The sequence below is a fragment of the Garra rufa genome, chromosome 9 (genome assembly GCF_049309525.1).
Source record: "Garra rufa chromosome 9, GarRuf1.0, whole genome shotgun sequence".
Lineage (NCBI taxonomy): Eukaryota > Metazoa > Chordata > Actinopteri > Cypriniformes > Cyprinidae > Garra > Garra rufa.
The window spans coordinates 12,109,492-12,134,135 of record NC_133369.1 but is presented as its reverse complement, the minus strand read 5'-3'; the positions used below and the strand labels follow the sequence as shown (position 1 = coordinate 12,134,135).

Here is a 24,644-nt window from a genome sequence, read left to right as displayed (position 1 = left end):
TATAAATGTAATAACATTCATTTACAGAGTTTTTAAGCAAATTGTTGATTTTCATTGCTACAGCTTCAGTGTTGTTGTGATGCTGATATACTTTATTGCCCCAAATTTAAAAAGACTAAATAAAAATTCCTGTTTAGAACATCCAAAAGGACATTTTTACATAAGTGATTTTAGTTTGTTCTTCCATTTCTGGAACTCTTGAACACCCTTTTTACTGTTGTGATATGTTAGGATATTTTCAATTATAGCTTTCAGTAAAAAAAAAAAAAATAATAATTATCCCTTGGAAAATACCCTCCTTTTTGAGAATATATTGAATTCCCTTTTTCTGAGATAGTAGACATGGTTAATTTTGTGGGTAATACCACATTTACACATGCAAATGGAAGAAATGTAAACTCTACTTTACTATATTTCACAATTTTTAGAATATTTCAAAGTTTGCTTACAAATACCTTAAATAAAACTAAGTACAACACTAAAAGTTGGGATGTTTTGTAAAATGATAAAATCTATGATTTGTTAATTCTATTTAACTTTTATTTAATTGACAACATTACAAAGAAAAGATTTCCAAAGTTTTCACTGACCAACTAACATGTATTTTATTAAATATAAACATTTTTAAAATATATTCAATTAAAAAGCTTTTTTTAATGGTATTTTTTTTAAACAAACAAATGCAACCTTTTTTATTCATCCATTAAAAAAATCGTATTTGCCTTTTTTAATAGTAATGTATATTTTATTTATAATACATAGGCTTATTTTAAAAGCATGTAACCTATCTAAACCCATAGCACAGCCCACATTAACCCATACATAATTTTATTTCAAATATGAGTCATACTGAGTCCGAATATTTCGTCCGAATTTTTCGCACGTTCAAAAATAAATACCTCACTTAATGTTAATCACACTTGCACACTGCCTCCTTAATTTTCGTCCATCATAAAAAAAAAATTCGGATCGGGTTTGATTTTTTGCGTTTTTCGCATCTGTAGCAAGCATTTTGAGAGGTGTATTGACAGTTCAGAGCCACCGTACAAGCGAACGCCAAAATCCAGAATCACTTTGTCCCGCAGCACAAAGCACTGTAAAGGTCATTGTACACTGAGTTCCCAAATAAATTAGTGGTCTTCTTTAATATGTGGCTCCAGTAATGCTAGCAAAGCATTAAAGATTACAGACATCCTGAAATAAACTTTGAATCACCCAGGATAATCCCGCAGTTTATTAATAAGGAGGTGCGCCTTAAAAGTATTTCCTCATTCCTCTGTATCTGTTTCTCTTTTTAAGAAGAGAGTGGACAACAACATCGTTCTATTTCGTTTTTTTCACAACGGATGAATTAATACCCATCGGACTTTCTGTGTGTGACGAATTTTTAGGATTATGAATACGAAAAAACGCACACGAAAATTTTGGACTCAGTGTGCAATGCCTTTAACACTGCTACACTGGCCGCGAACGGCGCAACAAGTTGCGTTAAAGCACATAGATCCCGTTATAATCTGTCATTCAGTAACTGAGCGCGAGCGCTACAGTAAACGCATTCTGCGCGCATGCTGCAGACAAGTTGTCAAATAGATATAGAAAGTGCGCTTTGATGCATCCAGTGTAGAAATGGCATTGGGAAGTGGCAGACCGTTTTCTTCTGCAAGTTTCAGCTCAAACATATTCGGTTTAAACTCGTCTTAATCAAACGCCCCCCAAAACCACCTCAGCGCCCCCCTTTCAAAATTATTGCTTTCAGCGCCCCCCGATGCTCTCCCAACGCCCCCTGGGGGGCGGTACCGCCCCCGTTGAGAAACACTGATCTAAGTAGAATTTTTCAGGTTTCATTGATGAATAGAAAGTTTCAGAAAAAAAAAAAACATTTTTCTGAAATAGAAATCCTTTGTAACATTATAAATGTCTTTATCATCACATTTGATTAGTTTAAAGCATCCTTGCTAAATAGACGTATTATATTCTATAATCCCCGCTGATCTTTGGATTGTTCTATTCATCAAAGAATCATGAAAAATATATAATATTCACAATATTACTGCTTTTGCTGTATTTTGGATCAAATAAATGCAGGCTTGGTAAGCAGAAGAGACTTATTTAAAAAACATTACAAATCTTACTGTCCAAAAACTTTTGACTGGTAGCGTATATTGTATTGTAAGCACTACAAACATGCCTGTTCCTAACTGGCATTTTGAGACAGAACAAGGTTGGGAAAATGATTGTGATGATGGCAATGATGAGGAGAACAGATGCTGTAGGTTGGGATTTTGATTGACCTTGTCCCTCTGTAAACAGAGGCAGGTCAGCGGAGAGAGGAGGAGGTTTACTAGAACATTAGCCTTGCTTCAAATCTGTCCCCAAGCTTTTTCTCCACCCTCTCCACCCTCCTCCATTTTAGCCCCACTTTTCTCTCTTCCCCTCTCCCTGAAGATATGGTGAGCGCAGGTGACGGTGAGGAAGGGAGGGAGGTCTTTGGGAGGAGGGCGAAGGTTAAGTAGAAGCAGAGTTTTACTCACAGAGGCCGAAGGATAAAGTACCTTCTTAATGTCCTTGTTCTTCTTGACGGTCCACAGGCCGTCGGACAGCTTGTCGAAGTACTTGCGTGCTTTAGGGGCCTGATCCAGCATATGGTTGGGCGGGACCCCCAGCACCTCCACTATTTTATTCATCTGGTCCACCTGAGAAAGATACAGCACAGCGTCAGGTCAAGATCCATATGGACTTTGCAAATGACATTTCAGCAAGTATGCATCTGATTCATTAGATATATATATAGATCAATACATTTTGAAATGCATTTACTATTTAAAGAGATAGTTCACCCAAAAAAAAAAAAATTCATTGATTAAAAAGTCATTGATTACTCACCCTCATGTTGTTCCAAACCCATAAGACCTTCGTTTATCCATCTATTTTTAATGAAATCCGAAAGCTTGCCGAAGCTATGAGAATACTTTCTGTGATGTACTTTTGCGTCATGGTATTTTCATGAACACGCGTCAAAGACTGACACAGAAGAGAAGAAATTGTTATTATAATAAAGTCATTATTTTTGCTTTCTTTGTGCACAAAAAGTATGCTCATAGCTTCATAAAATGAAGGTTGAAGGACTGATGTAACATGGACTATTTTAACAATGTCCTTACTACCTTTCTTCATCTAGAACGTGACAGTTGTGTTGCTGTCTATGCAGGCTCAGAAAGCTCTCAGATTTCATCAAAAATATCTTAATTTGTGTTTAGAAGATGAACGAAAGTCTCACAGGTTTGGAAAGACATGAGGGTGAGAAATAAATGACAGAATTTTCATTTTTGGGTGAACTATTCCAATGTCCTAATTTATTACTATTTGTATACTATTATATTATGTATTCATATTTTGAATTAGCATTTATTTGTATACTTTCATTTTACATTTTATTTTCAGTTTATTATTTTTGAAAAACTAAACCTGGCTCTCGCCATTAACACATAAGCTGACATGGTGTTAAAAAAAAAAATTATAAGTTTTATTTATTTTTTAAAAATATATATTATTTAGCTTCAATTATTATTTTTTGTAATTTTATACTTTCAAAAAATTATTTAGTTTTTTTTAAGTTTTCCATCTAACATTCATATTTTAGCGTCAGTTTAATAGAGGGTTCGGATTTATGTCACGATTTGGTCAGTTACCCGGATGCGCAGCCATACTTGCAATACTTAGATGTATACAACAACATTGTTAATGTTCTACTGAATGTTGTTTTGCAAATTTTTTGCTGTCTAGACCTTAGAAGAAACATGTGGAAGCTGCTAAATCATGTAAAGAAGGACTTGGTAAGCAGGAAAGGGTGCAATATTTTGACAAATTAAAGTTAATAGGTGATAAAGATATGTACGAGCAGTATTAATTAAGATATTAGCCTAATAATTCACCTCCCTGACCGGAAATGATAAGAACAAACACTAATGTTGTCAAAATTCTTGCCCTGGAAATCCTGGTTCAGTTTGGCCAACCCACAAGCCTTTTGTTCCTCCGTTTTTTGCACTCTTCTCCTTGATTTGTTATAACTTTTGGCAGCCTGTAGTACTCCAAATGTTATTCCTAGTCCGACCGATTAGTACAGCTGAAAACATGACAACAATTGATCATTTTCAGCCACAATAAACAGCAAAATATGAGTTTTGTACGGTTCAGTTGTTTATGTTAAGTTCCGCCAAAATGGCCGATTGATGACGCGTCACGAAAACACTCTATTAATGAAAACAAAATGATGGACAAATCAGAATTTTGAATATTTACAGTAGCAACTGTATCTGCTAATGTCTTTAAAATAATATTAATATTTTAATTTTGCATAAAGGCTATCAAATGTCTTACATCCTGTATGTATGTCTGCTCAGGTTTAATAAAGTGCAAGTGGAGGAGCATCAAAACAAGACGTACATAGTACGTCACAAAGCTTTGCACAGTCATTGTGTGACTAATCCCCAAGTCCTACCTCATTGGAGCCACTGAAGAGCGGTTCGCCCGTGTGCATCTCCACCAGGATACAGCCCAGGGACCACATGTCTATAGCCAGGTCATACGGCATGCCCAGCAACACCTCAGGAGAGCGGTAAAACCGACTCTGGATGTACTGGTAAATCTAAGACGGAACGAAGACAGTAATGAATGTCATGCACAAACAAAGCATGCACAAGTTTCTAATAAGTACTGAGTAGTGAGTACATTTTCACTTTTCTCCACTAAGGGGCAGCAAAATCTACAAGTTAAGAAGGGTGCAGCACTGCCACTAGGAATCTCAAGCAGCAAAATCCATTTCAGCTGTGGGAAAGTCCTCTAGAATGTGCTCTGAATGCACATCCCAGCAACCAACACCCCATGCTTTTTTTCTCTTTTACAGATGTGTTTAACTATTAAATGTTCACCACTGCATGTCATTTTTGTTTATTTAATGCTGGGCGTGACCTGCTATCAGCCTGCCGTTAACAAACAATGACAACGATGGACCTGAGGCACCAACTCACCCTCTGTCCTAGCTGGCAGGAACTGCCAAAGTCCACAATCTTGATGGCACTGCGCTTGGGATTGCAAAGGAGGATGTTCTCAGGCTTGAGGTCGCAGTGGATGATGCTGAGCTCGGGCGTGGCCAGGAAGAGCAGTGCCGTGCACAGCTGCTGAGCGAACTTGCGCGTCAGGTTGAGCGAGACGCCGCGGAAGTTGGTGTTGCGCAGGAGGTCGTACAGGTTGTAGGAGAGAAGCTCGAACACCAGGCACAGGTGGTTACGGAACATGAAGTGCCTCTTTAAGTGGACTGAGGAGGCAAAAAAACAAGAGAGAGATGTATTAGGGTGCATGCAAAATCCTGTCTAAAATGAACACTTCTGAGTATGTATTATCTCATATACTACTTTTAGTCTTGTTTACTTGCTTTTTGGTGGGAGTGAATTCTCCTGACCCATTAGGTCAGGGTTTTACTACAGATGACTAGAAGTAGAGTAACAGCTGCTTGTTGTATTCTTGTGTCTGGTTTTTACCTATGTAGTACTTCATCTCAGTGTCGTGTTTGTTCATGAGCTCAAGAAGCCGCAGCTCAATCTGGGCCTGGTTCAGGAAGGCTTTCTTGTTCTTGATGATCTTGATGGCCACCCACTCCTGCTCATGGTGGTCATAGGCTTTCACCACCTACACAAAAGGAGCAAATTAGTGCACACATAGGAAGATGCTGTAGTTTTAAAAACAGTAGCAACATACTTCAATGCGCAGAGTTTCTGTATACATACTTTTAAGTTCTGCACATTCACTATAACAAATCCTTATTCTGCCATTTATTAGACCTTTCTAGTCTATAGTGTGGTTTGCTTATTAGATTTCCACCAAAATACTAAAAGAGATTAATTTTACTAAGTGTACCAGTTAATACATGACCCTAGATCACAAAACCAGCCACGAGGGTCAATTTTATAAGCTTTCCATTGATGTATGGTTTGTTAGGATAGGACAATATTTGGCCGAGATCTGAAATCAGAGAAAATCGCCTTTAAAAGTTCTTAGCAATGCATATTACTAATCAAAAATTAAGTTTTTATATATTTACGGTAGGAAATTTACTAAATATCTTCACGGAACATCATCTTTACTTGATTTTCTTGGCCCATACAATGTATTGTTGGCTATTGCTACAAATATTCCTATGCTACCTGAGACTGGTTTTGTGGTCCAGGGTCACATATTAAAATAATGATAACAATAATGATACCTCAAGATTGATGGCACAGCTAAAACCAAACAAAGAGATCTGGATCTACTTTCAAATCCAGATACAATGCAAAACCGAGTCACTTAGTTTACGTCTGGGTCAATTTAGTTTGGAGACAAAACATCACTTGCTAGTTTGTTGTTTTTTAACGCACCCAGTTGAACATGAGCAGCGTTGCTTCAGTTCGAGTTCACGCCTGTATTCTATTAAACTTAATATCTAAGCAGCAGCAATGAGATGTTTGACCAAATTGTGCAGTCTCAGAGTTGTGCTAACCTGTCCAAAGGAGCCCTTGCCAATAAGTGAGTCGATCTCGTAGCGGTCCAGCCACTTCTCCCCGTTCTTCACAATGTAGTCATAGTTGTCATCGTCATAGCCGTCGTTGTACACCTTGCGCTCTTTTTTGGTGCTCGAGTCCTCGGGAGGAACCTGCTGGGCTCGCCGTTTCTTCTTCGTGTAATACACCTGGAAAGCAAGGGAAAGCTTAATATTTTCACCTCTGCTGCTACTAATAACTGGAAAGTTTGTATTTTGGGTCTTATCGTAAGTGTAAATATGAAAAGACCTGTCCTGGCTCACCTCATTGATGTGCTTGTATGTCTTGATGAGATCGACTGAGAGTTTTCGTAGCGGGGCGCTGGCGGGATCTCGAAAACTCGGGGGAATCCTCCTCTGCAGGATGGTCATATCTGACAGCACCTGCGGAAAAAAAAAAGCGACACCGAGACAACAGTAAGAAAAAAAGAGAGGAGCACCTAAGGAAGCACCATAGTAAAAACCATAAGGTTAAATGGACATGTATGTGACCCTGGACCACAAAACCAGTCATAAGTAGCACAGGTATATTTGTAGCAATAGCCACAAATATGTTGTATGAGTCAAAATTATAGATTTATCTTGTATGCAAAAAATATTACGATATTAAGAAAAGATCATGTTCCATGAAGATATTTTGGAAATTTCCAACTTTAAATACATCCAAGCTTAATTTCTGAATAGTAATATGCATTTCTAAGAACTTTATTTGGACAACTTTAAAGCCAATTTTCTCAAAATTTAGTTTTTTTTGCGACCTCAGATTTTCAAATAAATCTCAAATAAATCACAATTTCAAAAAATGGACCCTTATGACTGGTTTTGTGGTCCAGGGTAAAATATATGTGCGTTTTATAAATATAATAAAAACTAAATAAATACAAGAAAGAAAATTGAAATCTTTAGAATGTAAATTCAAGTATGCAAAGTTAACTAATAAATAGGGCTATTCATTTATGGCATTCATTTAGTTTAATTAATTATGAATAAAATATTGGAATAAAAATCTTCCCCATGAACCATACACTGTAACAAGGGATTCTCCAACCTACATGCAATAGTGATGCAATAGCTAATGACGTCAATATGGACGTATACATAGTCCAATAAAAAAACATTGCAGAATATAAGAACCGATTCTGGGTAAACAACCTATTTTTCTACCTCAGACAGATAGATACACTCAAAAGGATAATGTAACTGTGGACTGCAGGCCAGTAACAGGACACTTTATTGAAATAATACAATATACTGACTACTCTGAAATCACTTGTTGTAATGTCTATGCATTGATTTAGTAGCAAAACACAATAATGTCATCTTCATTTAAAGGGCTTTTCTAAGCAAGTAAACACAGATATTGCAATTAATTAATTAATCACCATTCAAATTTTCAAGTCACAAAAACATCTTTTTCATTACTGTGACTGCTGATGTCCAAGCACACAGTAAAAATGATGCTTATATTATAGGATTTAATTGCAAGGAAGCACGCTTCTGGTACCTGCTGCTGGTCGGCCATGGAGTGGATGTTACCGAAGGAGGGGTGGCTGTGCTGGCTCGACATGGTTGGCTCAGCGGGGGAGAAGCCCAAGGCGGCAGGCTGGCAGAGGGTAGAGGAGGGGGGCTTGCATCCTGAGCTGCTTCCACCTTCATAGAGAAACGGGAAAAAAAACGAGAGAGGTTTCAGAAGACACATTGCTAAAGTGCATCACACACGCCAAGCAAATACTGACATGGGTGTGGGGAGAAACACTGCACTGCAGGGGGAAGTAGAAATATGAACACACATCCTCAGACCCACACACACACACACACAGAGCATATTGGAAGTCAAACTGAAGGCATTTTCTGAGCCTCCAGCTAAGAGATCTTTGAAATCTCCTACAATCGGATGGAATGGTGATAAGAATGATCGGTTATCCTCTCAAGAAGCTCCAGCTCATTTTGGCTGAGAAATTACAGCGCCGTTCCTCAGGTCAGCATGACAAACGTGCGTTGGAGGTGGGAATACACTGCTATACACCTTCAAAGACCTGAGAACGGTTTCCAAATCAGAATAATTCTTTCAACTTTCTGAGCAGCATGTGTTTTTTTTTCCCTGACAGCTACCGGCGGACAATATGCAAACAGCAGAAAATCACTGTACTGTGTGTCACTGCCAAACCGGTGGAACAAAGAAAAACTGCCGTATGACATTGCACACCAAAATCTCTGTGGATGATGGGAGTGACTGGGAGGCAAGCAGAGCTATCCATGGTCCTGTGCTGCCACTCGTTGGCCAAGAATATGCTGCAGCTATTACTTTCACATACAGGCTGCACATTAGGCTGCCTTCTAGAGCAGTGCTGACCTCAAATTACAGGCAAATTTTTGGTAAAACATGTCATATTTCAACTCAAAATCCAAAGAGAAACAGAAAATATATTTTGCATATTTTATACATATTTTTGTATGTCCACAATGACTTTTTAGCTTTGTTTTAAGCATTATTTTAATAATAAGCACAATTTCCTTTACTTTTGAGTTTTGCATTCCCATCATTTACAGTGGTGACTGTCCATATTACATTTTATTAATGTAATACTGCATTATATATATATTTCCATATATTTCCAATATATTCATTTAATTGAAAAATCATAATAGATCATTTAAATAATATATAAATAAGATAAATTGTATTATATGAAATCATTTTATATGAACATGAATATTAGCGTATTGAATTTACATTAAATAATACTTAATTACTGTTAAAACCTACTGAATTATTAAAACATAATATTTCAACTCAAAACCCAAAGAGAACAAGAAAATATATTTTGCATATTTTTTAGTAGGTCCACAATTTTTTACATTTTTAATATTTTACTTTCGACTTTTGTATTTCTATCATTTACAGAGGTGACTGTCATTATTAGATTTTATTAGTGTAATACTGCATTTAAAAAATAAATAAATAAAAATAAATTTTATACATATACATATATACATACATACATACATACATATAGTACAGTTTATATATATATATATATATGTATATATATATATATATATATATATATATATATATATATATATATATATATATATAAAATCATTTTAAATTTTTTATTTAAATGGCAGTACAATGAATATTATAAAAGAAAATATATTTTGCATATTTTTGGTAGGTCCACAATGACTTTTTTGCTTTGTTTTAAACATTTAAACGATTTTAGGAGAAAACTGTCCTGAAAATAATATCCTGACTTGATTTTCTATATGCAATGTAGAAATATAATACTTTATAATTGTCTATATGCAAAATACGGCCTCTAACCTTTAAGATAAAGACATTTTCTATACTGGTTTTGTGTGATTCACCCTTATAATCTAGTATCGAGCCCCCAACCAAGAAGATTATCGAGCATAAAACCTGTGTATATGAACTTCATATAATAACATGAAACCTTTCCCAATGTAGGCCAGAGAAGTTTTTGGAGCTAGTTATGTGTACAAAAGACCAAGGGACTAACGGAGCACTAAACTACAGGCTTATAAAGAATTAATGCTGTCCCAAATTTGATGGACTGAAATCTTAACTGCAGGATGCGATTTTTTTTTGCACACAATAATCACATTGAACGTTCATAATGTACAAAGGAAGTAACGGACATCTCGGGAAAGAGGCGAGAACATGCCGAGAGTACAGTAATTAAGTAAGACTGCTGAGTGCGGAAGCAGGGACGTGAGCGTCTAACGGGGGATATGAAATGGATGAGATATTCCACAGCAAATGCTTTTATTGCTGCTTTCAGGGGCTGACAGGTGAGGAGTAATGGGGGTGAAATTTATCAATGACACATTACAACTTGAAATAGCTGGGCGATCAATGGCCGTAGCTTAAACAAAGTGCAAAACGACACATCTGACCACCATCAATCCCAGGGAGTGACGGCAAGCATTGCTGTTACATGCCCATAGGAGGAGTCCCAGCACCGACTCACTGACAGGAAACCTGCCTGGATATACATATGTGACTCATCTCCAACTGGTTTCTATTTGCTCAGACCCCATCTCAAATGACGAGACGACTCAAATCAAAGCCCAGGATTGCAAAACATTTTCAACTCATCGAACAAAAACCTACCCACCTACCCACACAAAGACTATTTTTTTGTAACACCCCTGCATAAACATGCACTAATTTATTTCAGTTCATTGTCTCGTTTTCTTAGGGAAACGATGACTAAAAGAGCTGAGCACCAGGAAAAATGTCACACTGCGCCTTTAAATGCTAAAACGAACACATTGAGAACTTCCTGAGTGTGACACCCCCCTTCCTCTGCTCTGATTGGCAGAGGCCCCCTCCCTCTCTCCTTCCCGATTGGCTGCTGGTATCCAAGGGCTGGGCGGCGAGGTCTCTATAAATAAACCTGGTAGCTTGTGCTGTATCAGCAACCCTTCCCACAATGCCGCTCTCGCTCGCCCTCCCTTTCCCTGCCTGTTACCTCTCTTCTCTTTCCCCCCTTCTCGCTCTCAATCTACACTGATCTGGCCGTGGCGCTCGCATAAACGCCATCCCCGAATATTAATAAAATATAACAGGACACATGCTCCTCTATAGACACACAGGTGCCCGGGTAGAATTTATTGTCACATACGCAAGTGTCACATCGCGGCGGTTAAATATATCAGGTGGTGTATAAAGTAAGCATCCACTGCAATTAACCATGCAAAGACCCCCCCGCCTCACCAACTCATTCCACATCCCCACAGCTGACCAAACACAGCTGCCAGCTGCCAATCACAGTGTCGCCATGGCAACAGACCAGCCTACTCCCTGTCTCTAAGGCACAGGAAGAGGATGGTTGTGTGTGTGCATGCGAACAGCTGAACAGCCCTCCCCATCCCTCCCACCTCACCCTTCCCATGTCCGTATTGACCCCCTATCTTATTCCCTGTTAGGGTAATGGGAACGCTGGTGCTACTGAGCCAAAGTTGGACACACCATGATTGGCATGAAGGGAAAAGAGGACAGCAAGTTATCCACAACTTATCTAAAACAAGTCAAACAAACACCATAAACAGTGACCGACGACAGAAGACACTCTGTAATTCTGTGCATGATAAAATCAAGTGTCTATGCAATTGAAGTTCAATGCATGAGGGAAAACTTGACCTTAGTATGAAGCAACAAGTTGGTGTTGCTTGAGCACAGAGCGCGTGTCGGAAAAAGGACATTGTAGACATACAGTACATAAAGGTGAATAAGGCAAGGATGTGTGCGTCACATCATGCCCACTGTCTAATGTGCGCCTGCGTGCCCGCAGATGGCAGAGTTACATAGATGTCATGCCCCACATTAGAGGACGTCAGGTTTCAGAAGCTCTGAAACTCTGCCCAACAATATTACGGGCAGTTGTGAGCAGGTATGGGATCTCCCAAATACATCTCACAGAACATTTTGTGGGCAAAAAATGGTCTATAATCTACTTTGACCAACTTGAAACCATTTGCAATATCTTTTGCTCTCAAAGGAAAGTTTCCAATCGAGTGGATTTTGCCTGCAAACAATCGTCAAACGATGGTAAACGTGACCATCCCTTTAGAAAACAAAGCATACATTACTGACCAGGCCATTTCTCCCAACATGCAATGGGATAGTTTGCAATCTCGTTCATATGTGCAAACAACTACTCATCACTTTGCACCACTAAATATAACTGGAAATACATGTGGGAATAAGTATACTTAGTCCTACCAAAATCAAGTTTGAAGAAAGATTAAGGACCAAACTATATAGTCAGATCTTGTGCCACCGCCTCCTAGAAGCTCCCACTGGTCATCTCCACTTGTGATTCTCAGAAGTCTCTCATTTGCAAGAGGACACCATCCTCAGTGGGGCTTCTGCAAAACTTTCAACCTTTCCACTAAGTTCAGCACCTCTCACCGTGTTATGCGATATAACCCCGTCCAACCTTTCCTTGGCGGCCAAATCCCAAACAGTACCACGGAGAACTTTAAACAGTCAGGCCCCCATAGCTGAGTCAGACTCCACACTATCAATAAAAAGCCATCTGAGTGGACGCCTCATACAGTGACACTGGTAAATTGAGAGCTCACACAGGGCATTAAAAATAAAATAAAATAAATCACCAACTCAAAATACATCATCGGCTATTGGTGTCGACGACTGGCCACAGCAACAGCCAACACTAAAACAAGTACTGTCTGAACGTTGGTATTCGAACAATGCTGATTTTTGCTTCTAACTTCACTGAAAAAAGTGATGTTGTGCTACGGTCGTCCCGAGTTCGAATCCCGGCTTGAGGACTTTACCCAATCCCGCCCCCTCTCTCTCCCACAAAAAAAGGCAAAAAAAAGTTTGGCCAATCAGAGATGGTTATCCTCCGAATGTGATTTTGAAAATACAACTGCTCAAAAAAAGTTACATTTCTTGCCATCACCATTAAGTCGTAAACAGATGCACGCCGACTGCTGTCATGCACAATGCTGAATCTCCACCCCTCTTTATCCTTGAGTTTTAAACACGAACCGCGGGACCCTAAGGAGCTTACGTGCTGATCTCTCGGTGAGACTGCATCTTCACAGCTCAAGGCGACTGCGAGCTCACGTTAACACCAGACTGGCTAATCTAAAGTGACCAGCACTAATCAAGCGCCCCTTGAGTAAAGAGCCACTTGCTCCAGTGGAGGTGGATGTTGACACAGAGTGAGGAGTGTAGGCCTATTCGCGTTGTTTACTTTCTTTCTTGGAAAGTGCACAGCTAGGATGATGTGAGAGTGAGTTACGAGACACAAATAAAGATGGAATGAGAAATGTGAACACCTGAACAAAAGCGTAGCACCATGAAATTTTGGGTGATATCGGTAGGAAAAGTTGCTATAGTGTTTAATGTGTTGCTGGATGTTGGATGGATGGATAAGGATCGCCTGCTCTGGTCTTGCAGGTACACTGTGTGTGCATCTGGTGAACAATAACATGTTTTTGTTCTGATTCAGGCCCACCGCTAATCCAGCAGGAGGCGGGGAGATGAAGAGCCAATGAGCATGAAGGGCATTTGTCACTTTTTCCTCTGAATATGTGAAACAACAGATTTTATCGGCACACAAAGATGACAACTATAGGCACACATTTTTCCACAATGGCTTGTGCACTATAGGTCAGTTTAGACTAGAATAATAGAGCATTGAAGCATAATAATTAAGCCACAAAAAAGCTAAACATCTAAATGTTTTTTTTTTTTTTTTTTTTTTCAAATACATACTGTTAGAAAAAGAAACCAATTTGGAATTTGAGAGTTTCTTCAATGGCATCTTTGGTTCCATTTAGAACCTTTGACATCTATGGAACCTTTCCATTCCACAAAAAGTTCTTTATAGTGGAAAAGGTTCTTAATTTTTGAAATGTTATTCAAACTATAAAAAATGTTTCTTTTAAGGAACAGTCACAAAAAGTTATGTGGGGAACCCAAAATGGGTCTTTTTGGAACCTTTATTTTTAAGGGGGTGAAAAAACTGCTACACTTTTAAAAATAAAGGTTCCTTATTGGCATCAATAGCTCTACAAAGACTTGAACATCCATGGAACCTTTCAAATGTAGAAAAGGTTCTTTTACAGTCAAAAAAGGTTCTTTAGATTTTAAAATGTTCTTCGAAATGGTATATTTAGAAACTGTTTACAGAAAGGTTCTTTGGGGAACCAAAAATGTTCTATGGGATCACTGCAAAAACACCCTTTTGGAACCTTCATTTCTAGAACTGTACATCTGAATAAAAGTTCTATAAGATCAGTGAACTTCCATGGAACCCTTTAAATGTAGAAAATGTTCTTTATATTCGAAAAAGGTTCTTTAGGCTTTTAAACTGTTCACAGAAAGGTTCTTTGGGGAACCAAAAATGGTTGTTCTGTGGCATCACTGCAATAACACCCTTTTGGAAACATTAACTTTAACAATAACATTAATAATATACTTTATATTTAACCACAAGACAAAAATTCTGGATTTCAATGGATTTCACAATGTAAAGTTGTGTGTTTCACCTTTAGACCGAAAAGCGGCGAGCAAACAAACATGAAAGGCGGTGTGAGGGAAAGGGGCAAAGGGCAAGGAGTGGACGGGGTTGTTTGTACGAACGCTGTGACCGTCGTTCTCGCTTTCACAGTCCAAACTCCACACACCTTGATTCAGGGCTGTGATTCTCTGCTGATATGATGTGTTCACATGCCCTATCAGCTCTTTTTTGTCTTATATAGGTGGATCCACAGCACAGAATTATTCCTACAGCTTTTTTCCTGAACCCAATGTGTTACTTGCAGTTATATCTATCTTTAAAAGAGTTACTCAGGCTTCTGAAAGGCAGCTATACACACAGTGCTTGACACGCCAGACTGGGGTGGGGGGACAGAAATAGCAACAGGAGAAAAGTCAGCTGGATACACAGATAAAAATACAAATTTAAAGCAGAAAAAAGACATCTTCTGATCTTAAAATCTTTTAACCATTGCCATCAACAATAACAAACAAACAATCATCCAGCTGGAAGGAGGTTGAGGTTAAAAGTTGAGGTCTCTATGCGTATGCATATGTGATATACAGACAGCAAAATGCAAAACATCAATGACTCTTCATCTTTTGTCTCTATCAAGTCTACTGTGCAACAAGTGTATGATTTTCATTGCAAACTTTGGACTTCTGGGTCTCGTTTTGAGTCATTTATTGCAAACCGGTTTATCACTACCACAACAAGACTTAAAAGCTGGTCTTCGTGCCCTAAGTTAAAATGGACATTGGAGTTGAAGCTAAATCCAGATTTGTGTGGTGTGGGGTTAGTACTTTGTAGCATCTGTAGATTACTTGTTTGGAAACTTTCTTGAAATGGGCCAATTAAGCAATTATATCGTAACTGCATTAAGCAGCTTAATGCTTGACGGATAATTGAGTCCTTTAATTCCAATCCTGAACCTACAGAGAATGGGAGGGACAACAAATAATGAAGGTTGGGCTAAACAAACCAACTGCTACTGTACATTGGTAAACAGCCAAACAATGAGTTGATCATCACTGCACATTCATCCACTGTAGCACTGCAATCTTGTTTCATAAACCAATTATCACTTACAGTAAGGGCTTTTATTTTCAATATGGCTTTCATATGATCAAAATAGTTTAAAGGACAATAATTAAGCCCTTGTTCTACAAAATCATCAAATGCAACAATGTTCTGTAATGCTGAATCCATTTCCAAAAATGTACTGGGAAGAAAACTGATACCACCAGTGGAATGAAAGCAAAAATAAAACATAATCTGCCACGACAACAGCCTTTTCTTGTGTCATAACAAGTCAGAGTCACACTCATCTTTATGATAAAGTCTTAAAATATGACTAACAAGCCAAGAAAAGCTGTTTTGTGACGCACATTGTGCACAATACAGTACATGCTGGTCTACAGAGCAGCATTCTGCTGCAGCTCTAAGATTCCCAGCAACAGAGCGATCACTGTGAGCTCACACCTCACGTAGAGCTCCCATAGCACACAGCACAAATTACCGCGCAGAAGTGACGCAAAGATCAAGCAGCCTCTGAAACCGTTCGAGAATGCGCCCTATTCCCATGATTGTTTGAACAAGTTATGTTAAAACAATGATGGGAAAAGGAGTGCAGTTCTGTAGGGGTATCTGAAGTGTGTGAAACATTTGGCTAATTTATGTCCGGTCTAAAAGGGAAATGTCCCTGGGTGGGCTAATTTCTACTTTGACTAACCCAATATTTTTAAATACACATAGCATTGTACTGATTTTTAGTAGGTGAGCATTGAAAATGATGCACATCGTGCAACAGACAATTAAAAGCACAGGTGACTTCCAACATACCAGACAATGTTTTGACCAAACTGTATTTACATTCTCAAAAGCCAACTAAAAGCTAATGTACTTCCTCAAATTCCAAAACCCTGTCATCACCACAATTCGCTCGCTTTTCCCTCAACATTCCATGCAGTTTTCGGTGTTGTTGAGTGGATTCTTGCTGTCAAGGACAAACTGTATTTAAGCTGGGATTTCTAATGTTTACCATTGGCCAAAGGCAAATATGAACTTGAACAGCAACTAATGTTTGACAAACAACTGGATGTGACGTTATTACCCAATAGAAGTGACTTGAATGAACACCTTTACTTCAACAGAACATTATTGCCATGTATGAGTGGACAATTCATGCGTGCCACTTTGTTATAGGTGCAAAGAGAGGTTGTACTAACTTCTTGCAGGCTTCCGTAGCAGGTGTGACTGGGGTAAGAAGCGATTCTGATCTGGGCTGCCAATCCAGGATTCGGTCGGCAAGTTTGCGACCATTCTGTTAGAAGGCTGCGGCTTCTCCTCCACAGACGAAGTGATCACCATCTGAAATGCTTATGCGTTGGCCCGTGATATCCAAAGAATGACTCTAATCGAGTTTGTTGGGGATCCCAAAAAGTACTGAAAAAGTCGCTGACATCAAGTATAGAATAATCCTTCGCACATGCCTAAATAATCCAGTAGGGTACATCCAATGGTAACTAAACTCAAGTTTGAACCGTCAAGGCAAGTTATAAAGATTAGGATTTAAATTTATGCACAAAAATAGCTTTTGCTTACTTGCGAAATCCTGAAGTGACAGACAGAAGAAACCGATGAACGAAAAAGGCACCTTTAAGTTATTTCAAACACCGTTTCGTTTCTGTCCTTGCTATTCCCTTTATTACTATAATATTCTAAGGCAATGGATTGGGTTTCAGGCAACAATGCTCACTTTTGGCATAAAAATATACATATTCAAACTAGGTATGTCTTATATACTTTATAGAGCTATATATATATATACTCTGCAACACACACACATATAGATATATTTCTCTGTTTATACGGGGATGAGCTTATTTGGTTACTAAAGTTTGTTTTACTTGTACTGTATCTAGATTCATTGTCCCACAACACCAAGTGGATTCCATCGGATAAAATAGCAATAACTTTCAGAAAAACTGTTCACAATAGTGGGATAAGACTGAAATCCTTGTCGAGACAGGACCCCCCACTTCAATTTTCCAATCCAGATAATTCAGCAGCTGACAAGGAAACCAGAGCTAAACCTGGAAGTGTTGGTAGCCTTAAGGGTGGGGGTGGGGGTCTCAATTTTCAACACCATTTACCCCATCACTCTCGCTAAAAATAGCAGGCGTTTCTTATATTCTGTCTAGGTATCCTACAGTAGCTTAAATTAGTCAAAGGAGGCAGGTGCGCTCGGCAACGATGGCCGCGTTGCAACTTTCCTCAGTTATAATCTGAATCCTGATAAGCGAAAAAAAAAAAAATGCAGCTCCAGGTGAGAAAGGTATCAGTGACTTCCTTATGGGAAAAAAACGAGTTACCCTTCCCCCTTGAACGCAACTGGCAAAGTCTGCAGGTGTACAGGCGACCTTATTTGCTGGCAAGTCAAAAAAGAGGGGAGGAGGGAGCCAGAAGCTCAAGACATGGGTGAGAACAATCTATAGATTGTGATAAATGTTTTCGTGGGCTGCAGGATCAAAACAAACACGTGCATGCACAAACAACTACGACGAGTCAAAGTGCTGAAGTGCAAGTTACAGGCACAAAAAATGCACAACTACTGGAGAAAGGGGATGAAAACTTGCCGCGTTCACTATACTTTTTCACAATACAATGAATTTAGTCTCAAACGAATAGACAGGTAACACGGAGACTGCGCTTCCAATCACACAACCTCCTCAGTTCTGTAAAGAGACGTTTTGGTTGCGTCAATGTGCTTGGCATTTAAAAAGAAAACGAAAAAGATATCCAGAAATAAGTCCGCGCAATCCAAGCGTCCCGCTGTGTCAATTCAGTCAAAAGTTGGGCTTATAATGGTGTGTGTCCAACCGTGCGCTGTCAAGTCGCCTCAGAGAACAACAGAGATCGTTTAGTTCGCGACTGACAATCTTCAACTTTCCGTCGAGCATAAAAATAGATTTCAAAGCGTCAGCGAGTGTTTTCGTGAAAAACATAAGCTGGCAAACAATTTGACGTTACTTCCATCCTGAGCTGTCACCGCGATCGCAATTCCGTGCAGTTCGCTTGGGCTTCCGTGTGCACTTTCACAGATTCGTTTGCCGTCGTAACTCCCGCTTTTGGATATTGACCCTCAGACGCTCCGTTTGTTTCAAAGCTTCTCCACAAAATTTTAAAAGTCGTTCGTTTCCAGCCAGTATTAAGTCATACTCTCTGCTTGCCCGTTATTACTCCTTGTTGTCGAGCCTCTCTGGCCGGCACTGGATCCACACCCTGCAATGAGGATTGTTCCATCCACATTCAAGTGTAGGGGGGGATACAGAAGAGCCACTCTGTGGAGGAGCTCGGTTGACGCAGCTCCCCACGCTTCAATGTTTAAACACCAAAAGCGGAGGGCTGCCATGAGAACCACGAAACACGTTTCAAAAGGAGTGACGCATGACTATGTGCTTATTTACACAGATTTCATCAGATCAAACAAGGCTGCGCCACAAAACCCGTATTCACAAGCGTTTAAAAGACCTCGCATCCCCCTTTTCTGTTTAGTAGCGCCACCAAGCCGCTTCTCTCCATTTATAGTAACTCCGCAGATATAGATATTCATACAGCGCATATATATAGACTGCTGGAATCATTAGAGGCAAACCGCTAAACACAATTACAATGCTTTTATTTCGCGAACAATCCTACATCAAACAAATACAACTGTAACGTATGGCTAACAACGCACAAGTCTAAACGCGGTGCGAGTTATTGGAGGTTGAGCCCTCTCATGGAAGGTCAAAGAGGGTTGAGGTCTTAAAAGTATGTCTTATCTTTTTACATTGGTTTTAGTAAGTTTGTTTACAACGACAAAGAAAAAAAAAAGAAACTTATTGCGCACATTGAATTACTGAGAAAGTAGTAGTTGTCATTTAATAATGTGTTAAATCCACAAAGAACATCTACAAACAAACAAAACAAGGTCGGTCATAGTTTTTACATTAAAGAAAATCTTTAAAATTAAGATTTTATAAACTGATGTCCCAGACATGATTTCAAACATTTAATTATTTTTTTGTATCAAGAGCTTGTGTGCATAAGATAAAGAAGTTATTTTTCTGTGCCCTTTAAGTTTCGTCAAACTTTTCTGTGCTAAAGCGCGCACACACGCCGATGTTCCTTTCCATAGAACTGTGCTCCTCATATCTCCCTCCCTCCCTTTCTGCTAACGCGCGTTCATGGGTGCTACATTCTCCACCCCCTGTGTGCGCGTTCGTAGGGTCTGTTGCTATCCGACGCCACGGCAGCTTACACGCGATTGGTCCGAAGTGGTCCCCGTGGCTGTTTGAATTGGTCAGCCTGGTATGTGGGCGGAGAAGAGACGAGAGACTGCCCTTTCCCCTAGCTCCTTGTTGTCTCCAAAATACGCCGCGGAAACAGGATGACGTGCCCGCGGAAATAACACAAGACTTCAGGTAGATTGATATGGAGGGGGAGACAACGGCGAAAAGTTAACAGAGAGAGGAACTGTCATCTTACAAGAAACAAGGAGGATGAGAGTCTATCTGAGAAGTGTTGCATTAGGGCAAACCTTAAGTGATCATTAATCATTCATATTAATCGTTAACTTAGTTATTATACTGCACCGAATCAGTTATTAAAATGAAACTGGCTTGAGATTTAACAAACAAAACGAGAGTATATTTAGCTTAAGCTACTTTAAGTTGTTTGTAAGCTCTTATGACAATTTGAGTACTTTCTGAATAAGGCTTAAAATCATAATACTTAAAAAACTGAAAACTTTTAATGAAATAAACTGCCTTACATACAGTTTACATTACTGTATTTAGTTTCAGTTTGCACGCATTTATTCCAAATAGGTTTTTGTGATGATGTAAAAAAAAAAAAAAAAAAGTTCCATTAAAACATGAAAATATATTGAATTTTCATATAATTTGACCATACTGTGGTTAGGAATCATGTTTAAAACCCCAATGCGTGCGGGTTGGTAATTCCTCTCTGTTCTCCCCTAAAACAGTATAAGGGAGGGGGGTCGATGGTGGTGCAAAACGAGGTTAACCATGCCGTCATTCATCCTCCATGACTCCACAGAAGCCCGTTTATATGCATCTTTTCACGTATCTTTATCTTGCTAAGAGAAAATGATCGATGTGACGGTTTTAATGAGCGATATGTGAGCTTTTAAAATATTAAAACATCATGTATTAAAATACCAAAAAACAATAATGTGAATGTATTTCATATATACATTTTCGTAAAACGAAAAAAAAGAGAAAATACATATGACGATGAATTAAACGTATCTTTCTGAAAACAAAAGTATGTTTAAATATTATTTGCCAGCGTTATTGGCTTGTTAAATTCATATAAAACTGCAATACTTTTGATTTTTTTGTGTGTGTGATTTTATTAAGCTATAGCTGTCAATTTAAAACTTGATAAATTCAACTTTCCTCTTTTCTCTCCCCCGCTACAGCAGTGCGCACCCCAGTGACAGCTGCGGCAGCCGCTTATGTGTTACATTATTATTTTGGTTTGTAAAGCATAAATGTACAGATAAACGTCTACGTGTATAAGTGAGCTGGTTCTTGAGAGGAAATGTGACTCGGTTCCAATAAATCACCTTTGCAAAGCTCCCAGACACCCGAGATTAAAAACGCAAGGCGAAGATTCCGGGACTCACGTGCCTTGCAGCAAAATTCCACCCGGCAACTACACATTGTACCATGGTAACAGCCCTGCCATTGGTCCCGGGTGCGTTTTGAAATGACCAATGGGAGGGCCGGCAGCGGGTGATGCGTGTTGCTAGGTAAACATGATGCAGTGGGAAGATACGGTAGTCGAACTTCACTGAAGAAGCTAGCAAGCGCAAAAGGAACGGCGGGGTAACACAGCAGCGAATTACAATTACACTGCGGGGAGGTTGCCGGGGTTGTGTTTCAGCTCTGCTCACGCCAGAGATGGCTTTTTTCTCCATTTTAAAGTGTGCATTACAGAGTTACATTTGTCTGTTTGGACACATGCAAGTTAAATAAGGCAACAAAAATGTGCTTTCCGCTAGGAGCAGGAGATGGGGACGGCATGCTGACCAAAACAAATCATATACTCTTCAGTGCTTTATTTTCAACCTCCTTATTGACAGGCAGAACGGCCAGATATACATCACAGCACTCCCAGCAAACACTTTCCCATTGGCAACTGGCTTGTCCACCAACAGTGAGATATTTACAACTAAGTAAAGCTGACCTCCTAGTCCCTAAATATTTAAAATAGCCACCTAAAGTGTGTGCTTTCTTTGGACCGCGTCGATTCCGTACATCCAAGAGCCGTATAACAAAACATGCCAATTATGGAACACTTAAAACAGGTCAGGAACAGAACATCTAGCTAGGATCGCAAAGTGCCCTCTGACATTCAAATGGCAATAAACAGTTCATTTAGGATCCTTATGTTAACAGTAACAGTTGCAGTGCTTTTAATTTCATTTTCCAGTTAATACAAGTTGTAAGTGAGCTTGAACACTTTGTTGTTGTCCTCAATAATTAGATATCCTACAAGTGGTTTAGTGATGCCACTCTATGAAAGCACATGCGCAGGATATGAAGCTGTAAAAAAAAAAAACTTGTTTCCAAACAGAACAGTTGTCCTCATTACACTTAAGTTACCTGAGACAAAAATGGCCCAACGTTGCTAGTGCCATGGAAGTTCTGCCAAGAAACCCAAGATGGGGCAGGGTCAAGTTTACCATTACAGAAGTTTGAAGTTTCATCCATAAATAGGTTGCATGAGGTGCTTGAACAGTTATGGATACAAATGCTAAAGATGTCCAACACTTTAGTACCAGCATTTCTAAATCACTCTATGAAGTCACAGCTAGTGCTTTAGGAATTAAAATACTTCTGTAACTACAAAAACAAAATCTTCGATTTCCTTTCATTTTCAGACATTAACAAAAACAGAGCATCATGTATGATAATTAATTTATTACAGCTCTCTGGAATACTTGATTCTGATTACATAGATTTGCTAATTGCAAAACTTAGTCAAATATGTGACCCTGGACCACAAAAACAGTCACAAGTAGCACAGATATATTTGTATGGGTCAAAATGATTGATTTTATTATTTTTTTTATGCCAAAAATCATTAGGATATTAAACATCATGTTCCATGAAGCTATTTTGTACATTTCCTACTGTAAATATATCAAAACTTAATTTTTGATTAGTAATATGCATCACTGAGAACTTCATTTGGACGACTTTAAAGGTGATTTTATCAATATTTGGATTTTTTGCACCCTCAGATTTGAGATTTTCAAATAGTTGTTTCTCTGCCAAATATTGTCCAATCCTAACAAACCATACATCAATGGAAAGCTTATTTAGTTTAATTTCACAAAATTGACCTGTATGACTGGTTTTGTGGACCAGGGTCACATATTTCTGAATAATGACCTCCGTCCACGGCATCACTGATTGGTCGGTCGAGAAAACAGTTTTAAACAAACGTATAATGTACTGTAAATAACTGAATAATTTGTAATGTAAATGATTTAAACTGACAGTAATATTTCCTGTCCATGCATTTATTTATAAAAGGTTGTAAATAACAGAAAGATTATGGGAGTATGTTTTGCAAGAAAATATTACTTAAAATCTTACTACTTATAAATCTCATTTAATTCAAGTGTCACTTGGCATTGTGAAATTTACTAGCAATTTCTGAATGACACCAACTTCTCTACACCATTTTTTTTCAATGTAACTGTGTAATAAGTGAGAATGTAAACATCAGTCATTATTTAAAATAAAATCATATTACTGACGTAAATACTATTGCAACTTCAGTAGCATAATATTCTAACTCAACTAAAGTAAAATAACAAGGACAAGTTTATTTCATAGCCTTACAAACATAATAATGATGTAGTCATTATTACAGTCACATCGTACTAAATTAAATATATTGTGTAATAATACACCCATGTAAATGATGATCAGGAAGAGACAAAGCTTGACAGTATCTGTCCACACGTGTCAGTGCACTTACGCCTGACCCTTTCGTGGAGCGAGACGCAGGAGAATCCCCACTGTTAATCCCTGATGAGCCTCCCCCCACCCTGCCCTGCCTTCCGCAGCACGACCTTTCACCTGAAAACCACACATCTAACACTTGCACAGACAGTCAACGAGAGAACCAGCAAGAGTGCTGACGCCCAGGCCACACCAGTGTCATCTCTTTTTGATGCAATTAATCTACAATTATTAATTCAGGGAGATTTGTTTATGCTTTATGCATGCTTTAATGTATGCATTAAGGTTTCTATATTATGCCACAGGCAACAATAGAGGGATTAGGTCTTATTTACTTTCTTAGGAGGTCAGGGAGAGTTTATAAGAGAGACCGGTTGCTCATGGGTCACTCCTACAGGTGCCACTGGAAGCCTTGGGGTGACATAACAGTAAGCAGCAAGACATAAATATTACATAATTTTACATACAGACATAAAATAAAAGAAATATACTATATTAAATATAATATACTATAATAATACACTAAAACACAATAGATAAATCTTATAAAACAATATAACTGGTGATATCAATGCTTTACCTGGGGATTAACAGAACAAAAAAAAAAAGCATGCATAAGGCTCTGATAATTGAGAAGATACTGGTGGTCCCTCCTCTACTGCCTCTAGTGGCCAAGCAAAATCACTGCAGGAAGGGAGAAGAAGCACTGGCAGTAGGAGAGAAAAAAGCTGTTAGATCAGCACCAAGCAAATCTAGTAATTTAAAGACAGGCTGGGTATTTTTTTTCACCAGCTACGTTGTTTAAAATAAGTAAATAAATAAAGGTTAAAACATAAATATTTTTACAAAATATAAGAAAAATAAGAAGTTAACCATATATTATATACATAAAAATAAAGGTGCTTTAAAAGGTTCTTCATAGTGATGCCATTAAAAAACATTTTTGGTTCCACAAAGAACCATTCATTCAAAGGT

General features: G+C 38.6%; 1 protein-coding gene across 3 annotated transcripts in view; it reads right to left on the bottom strand.

The window, feature by feature from the left end:
- dyrk1b (dual-specificity tyrosine-(Y)-phosphorylation regulated kinase 1B) overlaps positions 1 to 24,644 on the bottom strand; it is a 56,574-nt gene that overhangs the window by 10,747 nt on the left and 21,183 nt on the right. The window contains exons 1-8 of one of the 3 annotated variants that reach the window (XM_073846700.1): positions 16,848 to 18,888; positions 8,079 to 8,224; positions 6,839 to 6,958; positions 6,536 to 6,724; positions 5,538 to 5,685; positions 5,028 to 5,314; positions 4,499 to 4,645; positions 2,532 to 2,693 (exon numbers count right to left, since the gene is read on the bottom strand). In XM_073846700.1, coding sequence (XP_073702801.1) covers positions 2,532 to 2,693; positions 4,499 to 4,645; positions 5,028 to 5,314; positions 5,538 to 5,685; positions 6,536 to 6,724; positions 6,839 to 6,958; positions 8,079 to 8,224; positions 16,848 to 16,989 — 1,341 coding nt within the window. In that variant the 5' untranslated portion in view covers positions 16,990 to 18,888. Of the gene's footprint in view, positions 1 to 2,531; positions 2,694 to 4,498; positions 4,646 to 5,027; positions 5,315 to 5,537; positions 5,686 to 6,535; positions 6,725 to 6,838; positions 6,959 to 8,078; positions 8,225 to 16,847; positions 18,889 to 24,644 lie in introns of those variants that run through there. The other 2 variants (XM_073846701.1, XM_073846702.1) reach the window with 2 other exon arrangements.